The sequence below is a fragment of the Adiantum capillus-veneris genome, chromosome 5, assembly GCF_014529385.1.
Source record: "Adiantum capillus-veneris isolate H3 chromosome 5, ASM1452938v2, whole genome shotgun sequence".
Classification (NCBI taxonomy): Eukaryota; Viridiplantae; Streptophyta; class Polypodiopsida; order Polypodiales; family Pteridaceae; genus Adiantum; species Adiantum capillus-veneris.
Window position 1 is genome coordinate 11,818,962 of NC_140935.1, and position 22,509 is coordinate 11,841,470.

At 47.8% G+C, this 22,509-nt stretch overlaps 1 protein-coding gene across 1 annotated transcript in view; it reads right to left on the minus strand.

Moving 5' to 3' along the window:
- Positions 1-751: 751 nt before the first annotated feature.
- The window catches only part of ACBP4 (acyl-CoA binding protein 4), a 60,368-nt gene continuing 38,610 nt past the window's right edge, over positions 752-22,509 (minus strand). Inside the window, exons 13-18 of the mRNA XM_086511984.1 lie at positions 2,513-2,601; positions 2,107-2,190; positions 1,818-2,027; positions 1,597-1,749; positions 1,413-1,472; positions 752-1,253 (exon numbers count right to left, since the gene is read on the minus strand). Coding sequence (XP_086368110.1) covers positions 1,065-1,253; positions 1,413-1,472; positions 1,597-1,749; positions 1,818-2,027; positions 2,107-2,190; positions 2,513-2,601 — 785 coding nt within the window. The 3' untranslated portion in view covers positions 752-1,064. The remainder of the gene's footprint in view (positions 1,254-1,412; positions 1,473-1,596; positions 1,750-1,817; positions 2,028-2,106; positions 2,191-2,512; positions 2,602-22,509) is intronic.

Here is a 22,509-nt window from a genome sequence, read left to right on the forward strand (position 1 = left end):
GGTGCCAATTTTGCATTTGAGGGAGTTGGCATAGATATGCCTTGAGGCTTTGGCGCAATGTGTCATGGCATCAATTGTTTGGTGAACATAGCCAAGCCCACCAAATTTTCAGGCTAGCAAATGGGCAAAAAAGTCGGGGAAGAGTACTAAATTTTGGCCTTGCATTTTGGCCTTCCCACAAGGATCACCTTGCAATTCTTGACCTTGCTCATGACCAATTGGAAATAGCACTAAGGACAAATATATGATTATGCTGCCACAAACTAGTATTGATCCCACAATCTCTCACAAAGTCAATCAATCAATGTCTTGTGGCACTGAAGCTATTGAACCCTTTCCTTTTTCTTGAGGTGAGATCTTACCCCCTTCAAACATAGCTGTCTCAGCCTTGTGAAAATACATCTTTGCGAGCACGAAGGGAGAGCTTGTCTGTAGGCCTCGAATTTCTTTTCTCCAAATCAAATTTCTTTACCCTTTCATCAATACAGCACGAATTCATCTTTTACTGAGATAAAGAACCAAGATTACTCTGGTTTGCACCTTCACTATCTAAGCTCTATATTTTTCTGCAAAAAAACCCTATATTTGTTTTCGAGCTCGAACAAACACTGGACTTCTAAGAAACCCAATACATTTCTTGACGTGTTAGTTTTGTCTGAGGTTGTCGTTAGTACTGCAATGAGATTAGCCGAGTTGGGGAACCCCGTAACGAAGAAAAAGGCACATTTGCATAAAGAAAGAATCCCAAAAATTCAGTCAAACTTTCTTCAAGCTTATACTTGTTTTAAAGCCTGAACTTCTTATAATTACAGATATATGAAGAATCCAATGTGTTTCTTGCAGTCACATTCAAATAATATAATCTATACCTGTATCTCAAAAACAAATTGACCATTCTATACCTCACACAAAGGTACATGTCCGTAAAGAAAGAATCAACTGAACCTAAGAATCCCAAAGATTCAGTCAAGTTACTGATGAGATCAAAGATCGAAGGAACCTTAATTACAGTACTCTTGAAAAGAAAGCTTGTTAGCAAATTTCAGCATCACTTTAGAAAAGATTCAAGTTTCCACCGTCTTTCCATTGGGAGGAGCTCCAGCTAACCAGCCCCAAACACCTCCGGACGATTGCTTTTGCACTGCAGAAGCCGCTACTTGATCTGCTGCAGCTTTTTGTCGGCGCAATAACTCCAACTCCTTCTGTAAGGCCTCCATAGAATGCAGCTTCTGTCGTAGTTCAGCCAGATCGACCTGCGAAAGGGAATTGTTTGAGTTGTTCCAAGAGAGAATGTAAGCCTCCATGTTCTTCCTCTCTTATTTTCTGCTAATTGAACACTGCCCTTGCTCTAGTAAAACCTGTAGCCTTTTTGTTCATTGAGCATGAAAAACATTGAAAGATCGTCAAAATACCTCCAGCCGGAAGCATCTGGACTGTTCATTATCGAGCTGTCCACGCACAGAATGCAACTCCTACAACAGTAATCAAATAATCACCATACTCTTTCTCTAGTCATTTAAGGCAAGCCCTCTTGAAGGTAAGCACCTTCTGTAACAAACAAGGACCGAATAATCGCAAAAGGAGTCGGTAACAAACCTTTGAAAGTTCAGCACTGGAAGATTGTGCCATTCCAAGCTCTTGTTTTAAGCGTGCATTCTCTGCCTGGAGTGACGAAACAGCTGCCTCAAGATCGCCACTAGCTTTTGAAGCTAGCGCGAGCTGTTCCCTGATTTCTTCATATGCATAGCCCTACAGTACAAGAGATCTCAATGTGTCAAGCTTATATGTGTGGTGTGATTGGATGCATGCAGCCTTACCATGTTTCTGGACTTCGGAATGTCCACCATGATTTCTTTCACTCGATTCTCTTGCGATATGTCTTGCATGTGAAATCCATTACTGCCATTAGCAGAGGGTACTTGAGAGGTGTAAGCAGCTTTGACAGAGGCCGCTGCTGCAGCGGCTGCCGGTGATTCGAGATATTTTGGCTGTGACTTAACCTTCTGATTTGTCTTCAAAATGTAGAGCTGGAAAAAAGGCACTGGGTAAGATCAACATACTCAAGAAGATACTAGAACTGTGACTTTAAAAGGTGTGTAAACAAACCTCATTACTGTAACGACCATTGTAGCCCCCGAAGGCAACAAGCACCTCTTCTCCGTTACTGGTTGCAGACACCACACTGAGACCCTGAAAACAGAACCCCCCAAATGGCTGTGTTTGTCAGAAGAGACCATGCTAGATCCTCTATTAGGCGTTTCTTAAGGCCATTGTATACCCATAAACACTGGTAACGTGATGCAAAAATATGTGGATGCCAGTTGTGTTAGGTCCCCACGTATAGACGGTAAACAGACCAAATTTTTATCGCAGTTGCTGGCCGTTTACATACAATGCATGTGCTACTGTAAGCAGTGACCCCAAACTCTGCTAATGTCCTTTTCTATACGACATAATGTGACTATTTCAGTAGTATGCAGAGCAGAATCCAGGGCTGAGTTGTTTGACTTACCTCACTTGCAATTGGTGTCCTTCCCTCTACGGAGGCAGCCACTGACCACACCAGCGTTGACAAATTCAAAACCATGGTCTCTGAAATGCCTGTTGCACACACCTCTCGTTTAGTTGCTTACTTAGTTGTTCACTTTCTCGTGCTTGTTACACCATCTTTTGTACTCGACACTTGACACATGATGATGATGATGTAATCATTTGGTCTCATAGGCCTTCTAGGCCTTTTGCACACATTAATAAGCATCTCTCTCTCTCTCTCTCTCTCTCTCTCTCTCTCTCTCTCTCTCTCTCTCTCTCTCTCTCTCTCTCTCTCTCTCTCTCTGTGCACCCGCCCCCCTGCCTCTGCTCGCGCACCCCCCGCCCGCTGCCTCTGCACCCCCTCGCGCCTGCTGGCTGCCCCTGCTCCCACTGCAGGCTCGTAGCCTCTGCTCGCGCGCTCTGCACCCTTCGACCCCCTGCCCACTGCCTCTGCACCCACGCTCCTGCTCCCATCGGAAGCTCCCGCGCTGCTGTGCCCGCCTGCAGCCCAGCCGGATGCCCCCCCCCCCCCCCCCCCTCCCCCTTTCTTCTACGTGTAGCATGTCTCTGCCTCTACTACGCGTAGCGTGTCCCCCTTTTTTCTCTTTTAAGCGTAGGATGACCTTCTTCTACGCGTAGGAAGTCATTTATTTTTTTTCAAACCCCGCCCCCCCCCCAACCCCCCCCCCCGGGTCAATAGGTGTGCGTGTGCACCCACATTAGCGACGGGCGCGGCGGGTGGCAGAGCAATAGGCGGTAGGGGGGGGGGGGGGGGGGGGGAAGCCCCCCCCCCCCCCCCCCCCCCCCCCCCCCTCGCTCAGCTGCCGCGCCCGCTGCTAGGGTGGGTGCACACGTCATCTAATTCCCTTGCGGACGGCGATCAAGCATGAGGAAGATGAACGATAAAGCCGACCCCCTGGAGGATGCCATTCAAAAATGCAAAGAGGAAATGACGGAGACCGTTACCAAGTTGAACCGCAATCTCTGGGGCACAATAAACATACTCGAAGGACGCGTGCTGATCCAAGAGAGCAAGATAAGCACGCTGGAAGACCGAGTGACGACCCAAGAGGAAGAGATCACGTCACTCAAGAAAGATCTCGTCGAAGCACGATCAAGAAACACACTGGAAGAGGGCGAATTGCAACCCTCAGTAATCGACGAAATCAACACGATCAAGGAACAAGTACGGGCCATCAAAGAGGGAGAAGAGCAGCACAAAGAAATGACGACTTCTTGGGTGGATGTTCTTACCAAAACTCAACAGAAGGCGGACGAAGCCGAGAAATGGATCAAGGTGGCCAAGAAAGAAAAAGGCAAGGAGATAACGCCCACGTCCACACCCAACAACATCATTAATCAGACACTAGAGGAGAAGCAGAGGAGAAGGGTGTGCGCTTTACATGTGAGAATTTGCGGTCTTAAAGACAAAGGCAATGTGGACGAAGAAGTAAAAGAACTCACAACCTTGATGGGGATTCCTGAGCCGACGCACACAAGGGCATGGAGAGTGGGCAACATAAAGAAAAATGGAAGCAGTGGAGAAACCTCAAAAGAAAGAGCACTCATCCTCCGTTTTCCCTCCATGGAAGCAAAGAAGTCATTCAGACCAACTCTCAAAGAGACTGGCATCTTTCTCGGGGATGATCTCACCCTCTCGCAGATCGCTCATATGCAGGAAGTAATGCCGGAGATTAGAGCGGCAAGGGGAAAAGGCAAGATCGCTTTTTACCGAGACGGGAAAGTGGTGATACTAGAGCGACGCTCCACATGACGGTGCAAGACTTATGGGACCACACTCAAAGTAGCTGCCTGGAACTGCAATGGATCTATACGTCTTGATGTGGGTGCTTTTGAGGATAGCTTTAATGGAAGAGACATCATCTTTTACTCTGAGACACACCAAGCCCATGGGCAATCCATGCCCCACATCAACGGATGCAGGTGGGAGACAGCCTATAGACAGGAGACACGCTCAGAGCACAGAGGGCGGGGCTCGGGAGGAGTGGCAGTGTTATTTAGAGAGGATCTGCAGCCACTGATACATATAGCCCGCAGGGACGAGCAGGCTAGGTACATGTGGGTGAGATTGAAAGCAGAGACAGGCAGATACCTCTATGTAGCTATTTGCTACTTTCCCCCGAGTACATCAGTTTATGCATCACCCAGAGGACAGTCCCCTTTCTCTATTTGGGATGATGACATATGGGAGTTCTCTAGGGACGGTGACATTATCATCCTAGGGGACTTCAATGCTAGGACTGCCCATCACCAGGCAATGTTTTATGATACTTCAGAGGAGATGCTAAGAGAACTAGATGTTGAAGAGACGGGCCTTTCCAGAATATCACACGATATGGAATATAATGAGTATGGGCGACACCTGATAGACATGGGCACTGCACATGGATTGGCCATCTTGAACGGCCTACAGAGATTTCCTGCAGCGGGAGGATTTACATGCTTCCCACACAGACATGGAGCCAGCATAGTGGACTATGTCATGGCACAGCCGAATCTCATCTCCAGTATCCAGGATCTCACAGTTGGGCCCAGACCGGTCGGGGTGGCAGTGGATCATGCTCTGGTATCAATGACCATCTCCTTCCAATTCAGTGTAGCACACAGGCCACGAGTAGTAGCCCCTACTCGCTACACATTCACACGAGAGACGGATTCTGTATACATGGACGGAATCTACACACGCCTATGCACTGAGGACCCGGGGCGACCTCTGGAGGAGCTAACTACTATACTGACATAGACATTACATGAGGCAACAGCAGAAGCCTACCCACACACCCAACCTGAGCAGAGCCGCCGATCGGGGAGCATGCCTCAGAACAGCTGGTACGATGAGGAATGCCGCCAGACTAGAGCCAGACTTCAGAGGGAGGTGTTGTTGGGGGACGTCACTCACAGACAGTCACAAATTGACTTCCGACGCTTGGTGCGGCGAAAGAAGAGGGCTTTTTTGGCTCGACTCGAGCAGGGTCTATATCAGCTATTCTTGAGTCAGGACTCACGTGAGGCGTGGCGGCTCTTTCATGAGCAGTCCCCCCCCCCCCCCTGCTATTTCCTCCACAGAGACATGGGGTCAGTACGCATCATCTTTGTACACAGTACCTGGACAGCCGCCCCTCCCCAACCCCCCCGATCCATGCCCACATGCATGTGGCTTTTTCACCGCTGAGATGGTGAAGAAAGCTATTGACAGGATGAAGACTGGGAGACCATATGATCATGATGGCCTAGTCGCTGAGCATTTCATGCATGCCAAAGACCTACTAGCAGAGCTCCTAGCAGTTATGTTTAACCAGGCCATGTGTGAGGGCCTACCGGACACTTGGAGTCTATCTACGATCGTACCTATCTTCAAATCAAGAGACCCCATGGAGCCTGGGAATTATCGCACTATTATGATTGGGCACACACTGGCACAGTTGTATGCATCCATTCTTGAGCAACATCCGAGTAGATGGGCAGAGAGGGAAGGAATACGTGAAACCGGGCAGGCGGGATTCAGGAGAGGCTTCTCTACTCTATACCATATCCTAACACTCAAGGCCATCATCGAGGAAGGCAGATCTCATAGGAGACGGATCTATTGTAGCTTTGTGGACTTCCGCAAAGCTTTCGACACGGTACCCAGAGCTAGACTGATGCGCAGATTACAGGAAATGGGGGTACCCACAGAACTCATTTGGGGGATCATGGCATTGTACAGATCAGTAGTAGGGCATGTACGCACCCCGGAGGGACTTTCTACACCGGTTCACTCCACTATTGGGGTGAAGCAGGGCTGCCCGCTCTCTCCTACTCTTTTCGGTATGTATGTGGATGAGGTTTCTGACTACATTGACAGCGATGGGGATAAAGGTGCTCAGTTGGCAGGGACATGGATTCCACTTTTGTTATATGCTGATGACTAGTGTTGATCTCCGAATCCCCAGAGGGAATGCAACGTTAATTGGATGCTTTGCACACGTTTGCACACGAAAGTGGTTTGTCTGTCAACCTGGGTAAAACCAAGGTTATGGTGTTTAACACCACCCCACAATGGATCAGCAGGTCAGCATCTACATTCACATACCGCCAGGAGACTGTGGAGTACACAGACGCTTACACTTACCTTGGAGTGGTTTTTAGCGGACCTACATTCTCACTCAGAAGAGCAGCGGAGACCAGACTTACTAGAGCCCACGCAACATTGGGTAGATTGGAGAGGATGTGTTCGCAGGTTCAGTTTCAGGAGCCCCGGACGAAGCTCTGGCTCTTTGACACCTTGGTGGCTTCAGCACTGCTCTATGGAACCGAGATATGGGGACCTTCACTAGATCACCACGGGAGGCCGGGTCGCTCAGACGGATGGGGGAACATGGAGAAACCTCTCGTCTCTATGATCTCGCGGCTCATTAGAGCCAAGGCATCAGTACCATGTGCCATTATCCGAGCAGAGCTAGCGGCCCCCCCACTTGTGGTGGAGGCGCTCACCAGATCAATCTCCTTCATAAACCGCACATGGGAACTTTCTAGAGACAGATGCTCGCATAGCACTTGAATCCTCTCGACAGTTAGCCATACAAGGAGATACAACATGCTGATATGGGGAGATGACATCATGGTTTCAGGCACATGGGTTCAGCATAGACAGGCTGCCACCATTCCATTACTCATTGGATGCACCAACTCTCACTCTTACACAGTCAGAGATCACCAAGCTCATCCGCCAAGACCTAACCCAGCTAGACACCAGGAGGACATGGATACAACCAGCACAGGAATTGGGCACGAAGATGGCTTTCTACAGAGACCGCCTTCTCCAGCTTACGGAAGATGGTTTTGTGGCGAGACCCAGATACATGGATACCCACTTGTCTCATGGGATACGATGTGCTATTGGCCAGTTACGCACATCTTCTCACCAATTGCGGATTGAGACTAGGAGGTACAGCGGAGTACCAACAGAGGACGGGACATGCCCCTTGTGTAACACGGAACCTGAGACAGAGCTACACTATACATGCCGCTGCCCCGTCTACTACGAGATACGAGGTCACTTCCACTGCCTGTTTAGAGAGGGTTTTGGACCACTCTCACGAGTCATGGGATATGAAGATCAGAGATGTCTGGGTTTGTTCTTACTCAAGCTACGCAGACACAGAGATAGCCTGATGAATGGCGAGGCTAGCCAGTCTCAAAGACGGATCACAGACTTCTTCAAAGCAAACACGGGACAGTCGCAAGAGCCACTCCCACAACAAAGCTCCCCCTCGTCTCACACCAGAGGCACACTGATTGACCGAGCGATTGAACTAGGGAAATCCAGGCGCCCACGACTGCGAAGAACTACACAACATCGACGGGTTCTACGACAGAAAATTCGGAGCACGTTGGCCAGGCATGCATGACGCCCGGTCAGACTACTAACCATGGAGGAAATTGATGAGATTCGCCAACGACCGATGCTAGATCTCTTGTGATTCAGCCATCCCAACAAGCCACCCAAATTTTTCCGCTTAGTTTTATGCTTGGCCCACATCGACCTACTTAGGACCCCATAGTAGATATCTTTGTTTTGTACTGTTGTTAGGTTATTTTGTTACTCTGACTTTGTATCAGATCCACCACTTTGTAACTTTCGGGTCTCATAGGTCGTTATGGCCTTTTGAAGACGTTAATATAACATTTCATTTCATTTCATCTCTCTCTCTCTCTCTCTCTCTCTCTCTCTCTCTCTCTCTCTCTCTCTCTCTCTCTCTCTCTCTCTCTCTCTCTCCGCGCTGCCCCCCCCCCCCACCAGCCACGCCCTCGCGCTGCCCCACCTGCCCAGCCCCGCCCCACACGCTGCCCCTCCCCTGCCATACCTCCTCGTGCTCCCCCACTCGCCCAGCTACCCGCTGCGCCCTGGTGCGACCTGCATTTTCTGCAGCCAGCCCCCTTGCCCCTGCACTTTTTTGCAGCCAGCCCCGTTGAATTTTCTGTTTCAGCCTTGCATTCCAGCAGCAGGGAATTTTTATGGTACAGGTCTAGCAATTTTCCAGCAGCAGGGAATTTCTAGGGATTTTTAGGAATTTCTCAGAAATCTGCAGTGGATATAGATGGGAGACAGCTTACATACAGGAGACGTGCTCAGAGCACAGAGGACGGGGCTCAGGGGGGGGCTCAGGGGGGGTGGCAGTGTTATTTAGAGGGGATTTGCAGCCATTGATACATATAGCCCGTAGGGATGAGCAGGCTAACTACATGTGGGTGAGATTGAAAGCAGAGACAGGCAGATATCTCTACATTGCTATTTGCTACTTTCCCTCGAGTATGTCAGTCTATGCATCACCCAGAGGACAGTCCCCCTTTTCTATTTTGGATGATGACAGTTTGGCCCAGACCGGTTGGGGTGGCAGTGGATCACGTTCTTGTGTAGATGACCATCTCCTTCCAGTTCAGTGTAGAAAACAGGCCACGGGTAGCAGCTCCTACTCGCTACACCTTCACGCGGGAGACGGATTCTGCATACATGGACGGGATCTACAAACGCATATGCACTGAGGAACCAGGGCGACCTCTGGAGGAGCTTACTACTATACTGACACAGACATTACATGATGCAGCAGCAGAGGCATACCCACACACCCAGCCTGAGCAGAGACACCGATCAGGGAGCATGCCTCAGAACAACTGGTATGATGAGGAGTGCCACCAGACTAGAGCTAGACTTCAAAGGGAGGTGCTTATGGGGGACGTCACTCACAGACAGTCACAGATTGACTTCCGACGCCTGGTGCGGCGGAAGAAGAGTGCATTTTTGGCTCGACTAGAGCAGGATCTATACCAGCTATTCTTGAGTCAGGACTCGCGTGAGGCGTAGCGGCTCTTTCATGAGCAGCCCCCCCCCCCCCCCCCCCCCCCCCCCCCCCCCCCCCCCCCCCCCCCCCCCCCCCCCCCCCCCCCCCCCCCCCCCGGGGCTGTTACCTCCACAGAGACCTGGGGTCAGTATGCATCATCTTTGTACACACTACCTGGACAGCCGCCCCTTCCCGGACCCCCCGATCCATGCCCACACACATGTGCTATTTTCACCGCTGAGATGGTGAAGAAAGCCATTGACAGGATGAGGACTCGGAGAGCATATGATCATGATGGCTTAGTGGCTGAGCATTTCATGCATGCCAAAGACCTACTAGCAGAGCTTCTAGCAGTTATGTTTAACCATGCCATGTGTGAGGGCTTGCCGGATACTTAGAGCCTATCTACGATTGTACCTATCTTCAAGTAAGGAGACCCTATGGAGCCTAGGAATTATCGCACTATCATGATTGGACACACATTGGCACGGTTGTATGCATCCATTCTTGAGCAGCAGTTGAGTAGATGGGCAGAGAGGGAAGGAATGCGTGCAGCTGGGCAGGTAGGGTTCAGGAGAGGCTTCTCTACTCTTGACCATATCTTGACACTCAGTGCCATCATCGAGGAGGGCAGATCTCATGGGAGACGGATCTATTGTAGCTTTGTGGACTTCCGCAAAGCCTTTGACACAGTACCCAGAGCTAGATTGATGCGCAGATTACAAAAGATGGGAGTACCCACAGAGCTCATTTGGGGGATCATGGCATTGTACAGATCAGTAGTAGGGCATGTACGCACCCCTGAGGGACTATCTACACCGGTTCACTCCACTATTGGGGTGAGGAGTGCACAGCTAAAAGGGACATGGATTCCACTTTTGTTATATGTTGATCATATTGTGTTGATCTCCGAATCTCCGGAGGGGATGCAACGTCACTTGGATGCTTTGCATAGGTTTGCCCACGAAAGTGGTTTGTCTGTCAACCTTGGTAAAACCAAGGTTATGGTGTTTAATACGACCCCACAGTGGATCAGGAGATCAGCACCTACATTCACATACAGCCAGGAGACTATGGAGTACACAGATGCTTACACTTACCTTGGAGTGGTTTTTAGCGGACCTACATTCTCATTGAGGAGAGCAGCAGAGGCCAGATTGACAAGAGCCCATGCAGCATTGGGTAGATTGCAGAGGATGCGTTCGCAGGTTTGGTTTCAAGAGCCTCGGATGAAGCTTTGGCTCTTTGACACTTTGGTGGCTTCTGCATTGCTCTATGGAGCTGAGATATGGGGACCTTCATTGGATCACCACGGGAGGTCGGGTCGCGTTGATGGATGGGGGAACATGGAGAAACCTCTCGTCTCTATGATCTCGCGGCTCATTAGAGCCAAGGCATCAGTACCACGTGCCATTATCCAAGCAGAGCTAGCGCCCCCCCCCCCCCCCCCCCCCCCCCCCCCCCCCCCCCCCCCCCCCCCCCCCCCCCCCCCCCCCCCCAGTGGTTGAGGCGCTCACCAAATCACTCTCCTTTATACACCGCACGTGGGAACTTCCTAGAGACAGATATGCTCGCATTGCACTTGAGTCCTCTCGACAGTTAGCCATCCACCGAGATACAGCATGCTGGTATGGGGAGATGACATCATGGTTTCAGCCGCATGGGTTCAGCATAGACACGTTGCCACCCTTCCAATACTCATTGGATGCACCATCTCTCACTCTTACACGGTCCGAGATCACCAGGCTCATCCGCCAAGACCTGACCCAGCTAGACAACTTGAGGACATGGATACAGCCAGCGGCACGAAGATGGCTTACCATAGTTACCCGGAACGGGAAATCGGAACGGGGAACGGGGAACGGCAACATGCATGAAATGCCATTCCCTGTTTCGGAGACTCACGTTTGAAACACGGAACGGGGACTCGGAACGGGAAATCGGGATGGGAACGGGGAACGGGGACCTGAAAATGGCCATTCCCTGTTACTATGTGGCTTACTACAGAGAGCATCTTCTCCAGCTTACGGAGCATGGATTTGTGACGAGACCCAAATACATGGACACCCACTTGTCTCATGGAATACGATGTGCTATTGGCCAGTTACGCACATCTTCTCACCAGCTGCGGATTGAGACTAGGAGATATAGCGGAGTACCAGCAGAGGCCACGACATGCCCCTTGTGTGACATGGAGCCTGAGACAGAGTTGCCCTACATATGCTGCTGCCCCGTCTACTACGAGATACGAGGCCGCTTCCATTGCTTGTTAAGAGAGGGTTTTGGACCACTCTCCAGAGTCATGGGATACGAGGATCAGAGATGCCTGGGTTTGTTCTTGCTCGAGCTGCGCAGACACAGAGATAGCCTGATGAGTGGAGAGGCTAGCCAATCTCAGAGATGGATCACAGATTTCTTTAGAGCAGACACGGGACAGCCGCAGGAGCCACTCCCACAGCAGAGCTCCTTTTCGTCTCACACCAGAGGGGCACTGATCGACCGAGCGATTCAGCTGGGGAAATCCAGGCGCCCACGACTACGGAGGACTACACCAGCATAGACGGAGGCTACATCAGAAGATTCGGAGCACTCTCGCAAAGCGTGCACGACGCCCTGTCAGACTACTGACCATGGAGGAGATTGATGAGTACCACCAACGATCAATACTAGATCTCCTCTGATTTAGCTATCCCAGCAAGCCGCCCATTTTGCTTAGTTCACATCGACCAGTCTAGGATCCCATAGTATTTTTTGTTTTGTTATGTCGTTATTTTGTTACTCTGACTTTGTATCAGATCTACCACATTGTAACTTTTTGGTCTCATAGGTCACTTTGGTCATTTGAAGACATTAATATAACATTTCATTTCATCATCTCTCTCTCTCTCTCTCTCTCTCTCTCTCTAGTGTGGTAGATTGATTATGCTATTTCCCTCTTGAATAACAAGTCTTGAGTTCAACTCTCCTCATCGGATAGATCTTTAAGGTCTTTTGGGATAGTTTCCTACGATGTTAAAACTCTCTTCTTCTTGGGTGTGGGTGTGGGTGCGGGTGCGGGTGTGGGTGCTAATAAAAAGAGGAAAATGGTATAACCTTTCTATCACCCAAGTGTGGTAGATTGGTTATGCCATTTCCCTCTTGAATAACAGGTCTTGAGTTTAACTCTCCTCGTCGGATAGATCTTTAAGGTCTCTTGGTATTTTTGTTCTAGTCTTTTTGTACTCGGACATGGTCTCCGATTCACTATTTTGTATCAGATTGGTCTCATAGGTCATTCTGGCCTTTTGAAGACGTTAATATAACATTTCATTTCATTTCTCTCTCTCTCAAGCCTCGTCATGTGATACTCTCCGAGAAAGAGAAACCGGGGAAGGAGATATCTTCCCCACTTACACCAATGGCTAGCAAGGCAAAATTTGCACTCACAAACAAGCACATTTCGACATTGGAAATAGAAATGAAAGCTTGGAGGAAGAATGGAGAAAAGCGAAAATAGTTTTCCTCCGCGAGCATGAGGAGAGGGAGAGACGATGGAAAGAGGAGAAAGAAAGAATCTCTCTTCGTGAAGGCACTATTGCTACTATGACAAAAGAAGGGAGATACTCATCGACAAGGACGCCATCAGAGAAGAGATCACCGAGTAGATCGTAGGAAGCATTGAGAAGAAGCTCGATGCGAACAAGAAAGGATGGGTTGAAGCTACCAAGAAAGAGAAAACCCAAGGGCGTATGCCCACCCCAACTATCATTAACATGATGTTGGAGGAAGATCCATACACATGCATATCCGGTATTAAAGAACATGATAATGTTGAGTAACAGGCTTGGACACTCCAAGCAAGAAATCAATAGCAACACGTGAGAAAATGCAACAACAAAACTTGAAATACAGAGGGAGAGAAGAGGAGATAGTCCACACGACACGGCAAAGCTCCACTTCCATATGCACTAGCCCCAAAGTTTGGCGCCTCTTTTGGTACTTCTTTCCTTATTACATCGCAAAGGTACAATAGATGCTACTAGGTTCATTATTTCCTCATTCCAGGCTTTGCTCACTCTGTAAGGTGGCCAGTTTGGTGGCGTCTCTGCTCAATCTCTAGATGGAAGAACATTGTGATCTGTCTATGGGTGCGTCTCCTGATCTGTAAACCTCCCTCTATCAGTAACCTTGCTCGATGTCGTTGAATCTTCAGTAGATAGAGTCCAACATATCTCTAATCCTGGTATCTCATAACTCTAGATAGAGTTATGAAAAAATAAGGCAGTGAAAGCGACCACGTACCTCATAGTATCCCAATATCTCTTAACTCTAGATAGAGGCCCAAAACCCTCTCTAAACAGGGCAATGAAAGCGACCATGTATAGTGAAGCTTTGTCTTTGCCTCTCTCTGACATAGCTGGCATAATCTGGCATCAACTAAGATGCCTCGAAGTCGATGTAGGCAAGCCTAGATAAGAACCCATCCTCTCAGAGCTGGAAAAAATACTCTCTATGTGTAGTCATCTTCGTGCCCATCTCCTGTACAGGTTGTATCCATGTCCTCTGGGTACCTATTTGCAACAAATCCTCTCGTATAAGTCTAGTGACCTCCTTCTGAGTCAGAGAGAGAGAGAGAGAGAGTATGTGCATCTAGAGAATACTAAATAGGTTGTATCCATGTCGATCCTATCATATAAGTGGGCATCTAGAGAATACCGGGGAAAAAAAAGAAGGGGGGGACGCGGGCGCTGGGGGGGGGGGGGGGGGGGGGGGGGGGGGGGGGGTGTTTCCTCCAGTATGGTAAAAAAATGATCTCTGTGGTGCGACATCTTCCACTAGAGGGGAGATGTGATCCAAGCCTGTTTGATATAGAGCTGCCCGAGATCCTGTCGAATCACTATGTTTCTCTCACTACGTGAGAGATGAAGGGGGGAGTCGGGGTCGTACTGAAAAGGTGGCAAACTCTCAAGGTCAAGGCAGTGTGCTCTGAATCATGCTCTAATGAGTACCATGCTCTGTCGTACCCAGATTCTGCTAACTGTATAGTTGACTAAAATACTCGCCGTGTGAGTCTATCGGAGCTCTCTCGCTCTCTGGATGAAGCAAACCATATGGAAGAATGTCTCCACTACCATGGTTTTTTTTTTTGAGGGGGGGGGAGGGGGGCCGAGCTGTAAGGATTCTAATCGCTAATCATTAATTAAGTACTTAAACTCATGATTAAGACTTAAGAAACTGAAACTGAACTTAGAACAAGACTTAGAAGACTCTGTGTTTGATTGATTGAAAGTGTGATACAAGGGTTCCTTTATAGGAATTGAATAGTCATCAGTGAAAAGGCATGTCTCTTTGTGAAGAGACATGACTTTAGGCGAAAAGACACATCCTTTCGGCGAAGAGCTGCAACCATTGGGTGAAGAGTCGCATCCGTAAGGTGAAGGGGTGTGACCAGTCGTCGAAGGAGTGTGGCTTTTGGCGAAGAGGTATGTCTTTTGGGCGAAGGGGTGTGACCATTCGAGAACAAGAGTCCTCCTGGGTTAGTCACACTTCGCATCTGCATCTGTAATGAATCAAGAAGAGTGTAACAAGTCACAATTGTGACATTCCCTCCCATTTACATTAAAACCCCGTGTTCAGATGAAAGTCTTCCGCTTTTCAAAGAATTCTTGAAGAAGGTTTGGGTACTGCTGCATATCTTCATCCGTCTGCCAAGTTGAGTCTGACTCATCAAGATCCACCCACTTGACAAGAAATTATGTTGTGATCTTTCGTCTTATTTCTTTTTGTCTAACATCAAGAATCTTTTCTGGAACAAAAATTATGTGTTCATCCTCAATTTCTGGCACATAAGAAGATAAGTCTGGAATTGGCGAATCTCCTTGTATGTATTGTTTGAGCCAAGAAATGTGGAAAGTTGGATGAAGTTTTCCCCATGAGAGTGTAAGTTCCAACTTGTAACTGACAACTCAACTTGTAACTGACAACTAAGTACTTCTTGATTATTTTGAAAGGTCCATAGAAGCAAGGGCGCAACTTTGGAAAGACCGATTTCACAGTTTTGTAGCAATGAGGTGCTACATATAAAAAAACCAAATCTCCCTCTTGGAAATCTGCATGTCATCGATGCTTATTGGCTTGTTTCTGGTACTTTTGTTGGACATGAACCAACTTGTCACGTACTTGAATAAGTACATCTTGCATTTCTTGAACCAACTGATCTGCTAGAGCTACTTTGTGTTGAAGAACAAAGTTTGTCGGTATAAGAGGAGTATGCCCATAAGCTGCTTGGAATGGAGTCATGCCAGTTACTGAATGGATAGAGTTATTGTATGCGAACTCTACAAGTGGCAAATACTCTTCCCATGACCCCAATCGAATTTGTATGTAATGTCGAAGCATTTCTTCCAAAATTTGATTCACTCTTTCTGTCTGCCCATCAGTTTGAGGATGGTATGCTGAGCTGCATAACAAATTTGTACCAAGGGATTTGAAAAGGGATGTCCAAAAATGCCCTGTGAATTTTGGATCTCTGTCTGAAACGATAGACTTTGGTAATCCATGTAATCTGAAAATGTGTTGCACAAACAATTGCGCAACGTCTGGTGCCGAGGTAGCTTTCTTGCAAAGAATAAAGTGTGCCATCTTTGAAATCCGATCCACCACAACGAGAATCTGTGCATTGCCTTTTTGAGAACGAGGCAATATAGTGATAAAATCCATGCTGACACTTTCCCATCTTTCTTGAGGTACGGGCAAAGGATGAAGTAACCCTTGAGGAAGTTGTCAAGAAGCCTTCATTGTTTGATAGGAATGACAAGCTTTAACAAACTTGATAACATCTTGCTGCATTTGTGGCCAAAAATATGTTGCAGATAACAATCTGTAGGTCTTGTTGATGCCTGGATGAGCAGCAAAAGGGACTTCATGATGTTCTTGGATTAAAATTTTCCGCAATGGTGTATTGTGTGGAACACAAATGCGATCAATGTAATACAGCAAGTCATTGACAATGGTGTAAGCTGCAAACATATTCATCTCTGCAGGAGTCGGGAGTAGAGGATTTAAGAGCTTGAAATGCATCCCCAAAATCTCGATCTATCAAATACGCATGCTTGAAACAAGCAGGTATTTCCATCTGCACACCGGAAATGGCAAAGTTGATGGCTCGAGGAAGGCGGCTTAAGGCATCTGCAACTGCATTTGCAAGGCCTGGCACGTATTGAATAATCATATGAAAATTTTCCACGAACTCAACCCATCGTCCTTGACGAGGATTCATCACAGGTTGAGTAAAAATGTATGTCAATGACTGATGATCTGTCTGCACCACGGAATCTGCGCCAAGAAGATAGTGTTTCCAAGTGCGGTAAGCATGAACAATGGCTAAAAATTCCTTGTCATAAACTGGGTATCTCATTTGTATGGCTGAAAATTTGTGGCTGTCAAAAGCAATGACACGCTCATTCTGCATAAGAACACCTCCAGAAGCACGATCCGACGCATCGGTCATGACCTGAAAAGGTTGAGTAGGATCTACAATAGCCAAAACTGGAGTTGTCGTCAAGGCATGTTTAAGGGCTTTGAACGACTGTTCTGCTTCTTCAGTCCATTGAAGTTTATCCTGCTTGGTAAGCTCAATCAAAGGAGCTGCAATATCGGAGAATTTGTGGACCTTGGTATGATAGAAGTTTGCAAGCCCAAAAAAGAGCGCACATCTGAGATGGTGAGCGGTAAAGGCCAATCCACTATGACCTGTATTTTCTTGGGATCGACTGCAACGCCACTGGCAGAAATAATGTGACCAAGGTATTCCACCTGATTCTTGAAGAAATCACTTTTCTTCTTATTGATGTATAGCACATTGGTTCACAAAACTTGGAAGACAAGCTTCAAATGTTCCTTGTGATCAGCCATCGTTCGACTGAAAACTAAAATGTCATCCAAATACACGATCACTAACTTGTCCAAGTACGGTCCGAATATTTCGTTCATCAGCGTCATGAAAGAGGCCGGGGCATTGGTTAACCCGAATGGTAATACCAGAAATTCATAGTGACCATACTTTGTGCGAAAAGCTGTCTTGTACTCATCACCAATGCGAATGCGAATTTGGTGATACCCTGATTTTAGATCAATTTTGGAGTATATCTTTGCTCCCAATAACTGATCAAATAACTTGTCAATGCGAGGCAGGGGAAACTTGTTTTTGATCGTCAACTTATTCAAAGCACGATAGTCGATGCAAAGACGCATAGATCCATCTTTCTTTTTTACCAACAGAACAGGAGCTCCAAAGGGACTTTTGCTTGGGCGAATATGACCTTTATCCAACAAATCTTCTAGCTACCGATGTATCTCTTGAGATTCTGAGTATGAAACTCGATAAGGGGCTCGAATTGGTAGAGGTTGGCCGGGGATCAAATCAATGGGATGATCCACGGGACTCCGAGGAGGCAAAGTTGTTGGTAGCTCGTCAGGAAACAAGTCCAGATGTGGTTGAAAGAAGGGTTGCTGCAAATAGGCAATGTTTGAGGAGGATTTAACTTCTGCTTCTTCTGCACCGGGTTTAACATCTCTTAACATGATTAAGGCAATAGCACAATCACGTTTTCGAACCAGCCGTTTGACTTGTAAAGCAAAAACCAATATAATGGGTTTGGTACTGAAAAGACCACGAAGCTCTATTTCCTGTTGCTTGTGAAAGAGCCGAATTGAGTGATCTCTGAAACTGATTATTGGATCATACTGAAATAACCAAGATTGGCCAAGGATCAAGTCATAATGTGACAAGGGCATAACTGAAAAACCAAGCTGATCCTGGTAATCCTGTATCTGAAAATCCACCTTTTCAATCCTTTTGTTGCACTCAAGGAAGGAACCATCAGCAAGTTCTACTTGGTAAGTTGCCTCACTAGGTTGAGTTTGAAGGCGCAGTTTAGTAATCAAAGATGTGCTGACGAAATTAGTAGAACACCCACTATCCACAAAAACATTGATTGGCTGCTTGCCAACAAAGCCAAGGAGGCTAAGAACCTGATTCGAAAGATCCACTGGAGCAGTGATGTGATTCCGAGCATTCATCATTAAGGCACTTACAACCTTGGAAACTCGAACACAACGTGCTACTTGTTTGCCTTTGTCTGGGACAGAAGGTTGACTGTGGATAGGTTCTGAAATTGTGGTCTCCATGTGAGAATTGTGGCGAGGATTTGAAGGATTTGGCTTCTTGGGGCATTCATACCACCTGTGATCTCCATGACAAATTGTACATAGTCCTGTACGGTTGGAGTTGGAGGTTGAAGGAGCTGATGAAGAGGATTGCTGTCCAGAGGACGTATTCGGCCGAAAATCACGAAGACCATTCCTTCTATGATTGGGACGATTGTTTCGTCGATTCTGATTATTTGCCGAAGAGGAGGCTCTGGAAGTGGCTGCTTGTCCAGAAGATTGGGGTCGAAAAGAAGTTTGCCCAGCAGAGTATTGTCTCGAAGAGAGAGCTCCTGAGAAAGAACGCTGATTCTGACCACCTTGTCCTTGGTAATTACGTTGTGAAGAGCTTGCAGAATTGGAAACTCGATCACCAAGAAGGAAACTTCTGAGTGGGCGCCGATTGTCACCAAGACGCTCAACATAAGTGATTACAGCATCCAGTGTGGCAGGGTTAAATTTATAGACATCATCTCGCAAGGAAGGCTCAAGTCCGTCAACAAAACTGTGGAGTTTGTCGGAAGGACTGAGAGTCTCTATCTCAAGAGTTAATTTCTGAAACTCTGAGATGTACGCGGCCAAGGAACCAGTTTGGCTTAGGCGGCGGAGAGAAGACCGGGCGTGAAAATCGGCATTTGCAGGCTCAAAAGCCTTGCAGAACACGCCGGAATTTGTCCCAAGTAGCGGTGATTTTTCCATCTTTAATGCGGCGACGCCACCAAAGGAATGCAGTATCCTTTAGTAGAGAGCTAGCCAAAGCAACTTTCTTGCTTTCAATGAGATCAGTATTTGAAAAGTAAACCTCCATTTTGAAAAGCCAATGGTCCAGCACGCGCTTATCGCCGCGACCGTTGTATGGCTCGGGCAACTTTGCATCTATTTTCTTTTTTTGTGCTGTGTTTATTATCTTAAAAAGATATTTCAATTCAGGATTGTCTACCTCTGGTTCCGGAGCTTTGACTTGCTCAGGAACTGACTCTGCTACTGAAGAAACTGAATGTGTAGCTGGCTGCGTCCTCGAAGAAGAAAAGGCCTGCAGGACATCCAAACGTGCGGTCATCGATGCAAGACCGGTGGAGAGGGCCTCTTGGAGGACAGACATCTGTTCTCTGAGGAAGGCTATCGGATCGTCGAGTGCAGCACTGCCTGTCTCTGACATTCTGACGGCTCAGAGGAATATCTCGAAGAGGCGGGAGAGGTGTGGTTGTCGTAAAAGGGTGAAGCTGCTGTTGATGCTGCGTCCCACTCCTCTAAGAAATCTGGTCCAAGATCCGAATCCTCGATATCTTCCACCTCGTCGATAGGAGGTGTGTCGTTTGGCGTCAAAGGCGTGTAGTCCGGAAGCTGTAATTCGCTGTGAACCCGAACTAAAGGCTGCTGGGAAATGATGTCATTTATTGAATCCACACGACACTCCGTCAGAGAATAGGCCAAGTGGGGGTATCGGCTCAGTATGTGCTCGTAGTGTGGCAAATGAAGAGGCTCGCACGTAACTATGATATGCCACACCACCCAGCCCTGTGAGCGCGAGGCATGCCGATGAGTGACATAAACCAGGTAATTTTGTGGCAACACTGCTGGCTGTAGTGCAGGTACAGGAGCAAGCTCGGGTGCCGGAATGAAGTCGAGAACCTATCTTTCCTCTGGAACTGGAACTGGAGATGGGGAATCCGAAATGAGAATTACTTCCGGTTCGAATGCGGGTTCCGGTTCGAGTACGGGTTCTGGTTCGGGGTTATCTGATATAATTATCACTTCGTGAGCCTGAGGAGGATTTTCTGGCAATATTTCTTCGGGCACCTCGTCTATGTACGAGAGAAAATTGACGGGAACGTCGAGGGCATCGTTTGCCATGACTGTGAACAAGCCAGTGTGCGCACCTAGCGATGGCCAGAATTGGTAGCGCTGAGAATTAGCAGAAGAGAGAGCGAGAGATTTCCTTCACGCTGGCGCTGGTGATACATTTCGCTGGCTGCCGTTGGCCTTTTTTTTGTGTTTAATTAGGCCCAAAGGGTGCCCACTTAAAAGTTGGGTTGGGCGGCCGGCCAAAAACCCTTAAATTAAAAGGGTGGCCCTTTTTTTTTAAAGCCAACGCTGGTAAAAGAATTGAATCGCTGCGTTGCTTCAATAAAACCCAACGCTGCTACTGAAATCTAATACAGTCTGCGCTGCTAGCGTTTTGTTGCCTGCTGCGAGGTGCTTGGTGAAGGGATGGCCTGGAAGCACCGGCTTGCGTCACTTGCACAAGAAGAAAAGGGTGCAACTCGTCCTGTCCTCGCGAAGAGTCTCGAAGTGCAACCGGTATGCCGCAACACCTACTTTGTCTGCCATCTTCTGCTTATCTTTATGTAAGTGTTTGAGAAAAGATTACCTCATGCTGACGTGGGTATTGGCCATCTTTCTTCTACTTCCATACAACTCCGGGAAGGGGGGGGGGGGTGAGAGGCTCACAACCTTCGGGTCCCAGGAAAAAAATTTGCTCTGATACCACTATAAGGATTCTAGTCGCTAATCCTTAATTAAGTACTTAAACTCATGATTAAGACTTAAGAAACTGAAACTAGAACAAGACTTAGAAGACTCTGTGTTTGATTGATTGAAAGTGTGATACAAGGGTTCCTTTTATAGGAATTGAATAGTCATCAGTGAAAAGGCATGTCTCTTTGTGAAGAGACATGACTTTAGGCGAAAAGACATCCTTTCGACGAAGAGCTGCAAGCATTGGGTGAAGAGTCGCATCCGTAAGGTGAAGGGGTGTGACCAGTCGTCGAAGGAGTGTGGCTTTTGGCGAAGAGGTATGTCTTTTGGACGAAGGGGTGTGACCATTCGAGAACAGGAGTCCTCGGTTAGTCACACTTCGCATCTGCATCTGTAATGAATCAAGAACAGTGCAACAAGTCACAATCGTGACACGAGCTCTGCCCTAATGATGTCTTGTGGCACTCTGTGCTTGCCTCGAAACAGCGATAAATCATATAGATTTGTGGTCTCTCAATCTGTGCCCACTGCCTATGCATTAATCCGGGTGCCCACACTGTTGCTGCATACATCAGAGTTGGAGTGACTAATGTGTCAAATAGCCACCCCTTCGGGCAGGGCTCCTGAAAGTGTGCCTGATGGCATCTTCGCTCTAGCATGGCCAGTGCTGCATATCCTCAGGTAAGTATGTCAGTGGCGGCCTATTCCATGGAGAAGGATCCTTGTCTGCTAGTGAATGTGACTCCTATGTAGATGTAGGAGGTGACTATCTCTATTGGTCCTCCTGCTGCTATAACCGGCCTGTACAACGTAGAGGGCGGTACTATTTCAATTTACCTGTTAACTTTACACAGAGCACTAAGAAGGAAAGAGAACACAGTTGCGTCCAGCGACTAGAATGCCACTGCGCACAGGAGACCGACACACTGTAGGCCCCAAAGACTGGCGCCCCTTTCGATATTTCTTTATTCAAATTAAAGTGGACGATCCGACCACTTCGCACAAACTTTCACAAAGCTGTCCAAACCTAGCGAGGGCTGAAAACGCAGGTTTTCGACCTGATTTTGGCAACATAACGGCGCAAAAACCCCTGTAGGTCAAAAGCACCTGTCTAGAACGGATTCCCTCGCTATCTGCGAGCTTTCTGGTGAGCTGTCACAGAAATTCAGCAGGCTGTAATTCCCTGTTTTTCACTGCTGGGTGCCCAAAAGCCTGTACACGCATCCCAAGGCTCTCACGAGGCTCCCCCAAGGTTCCCTTGCAGTTTAGGTGAGAAACCCTAAACCTGCAGAAAAACACAGCAGGCTGTAATTCGCTGTTTCGGATTGTTTTTAGCGGAGCGAACACACCTACGCGTGTCCCAAGGGCTCCCGCACGCAATGGGACAGTTCCCCTGTGAATTGGACGAGTTTTCACGCGAGAAAACTCTCCAAACTCGCACTCTTTCGCGATGGAACTATGCGTACCTGTG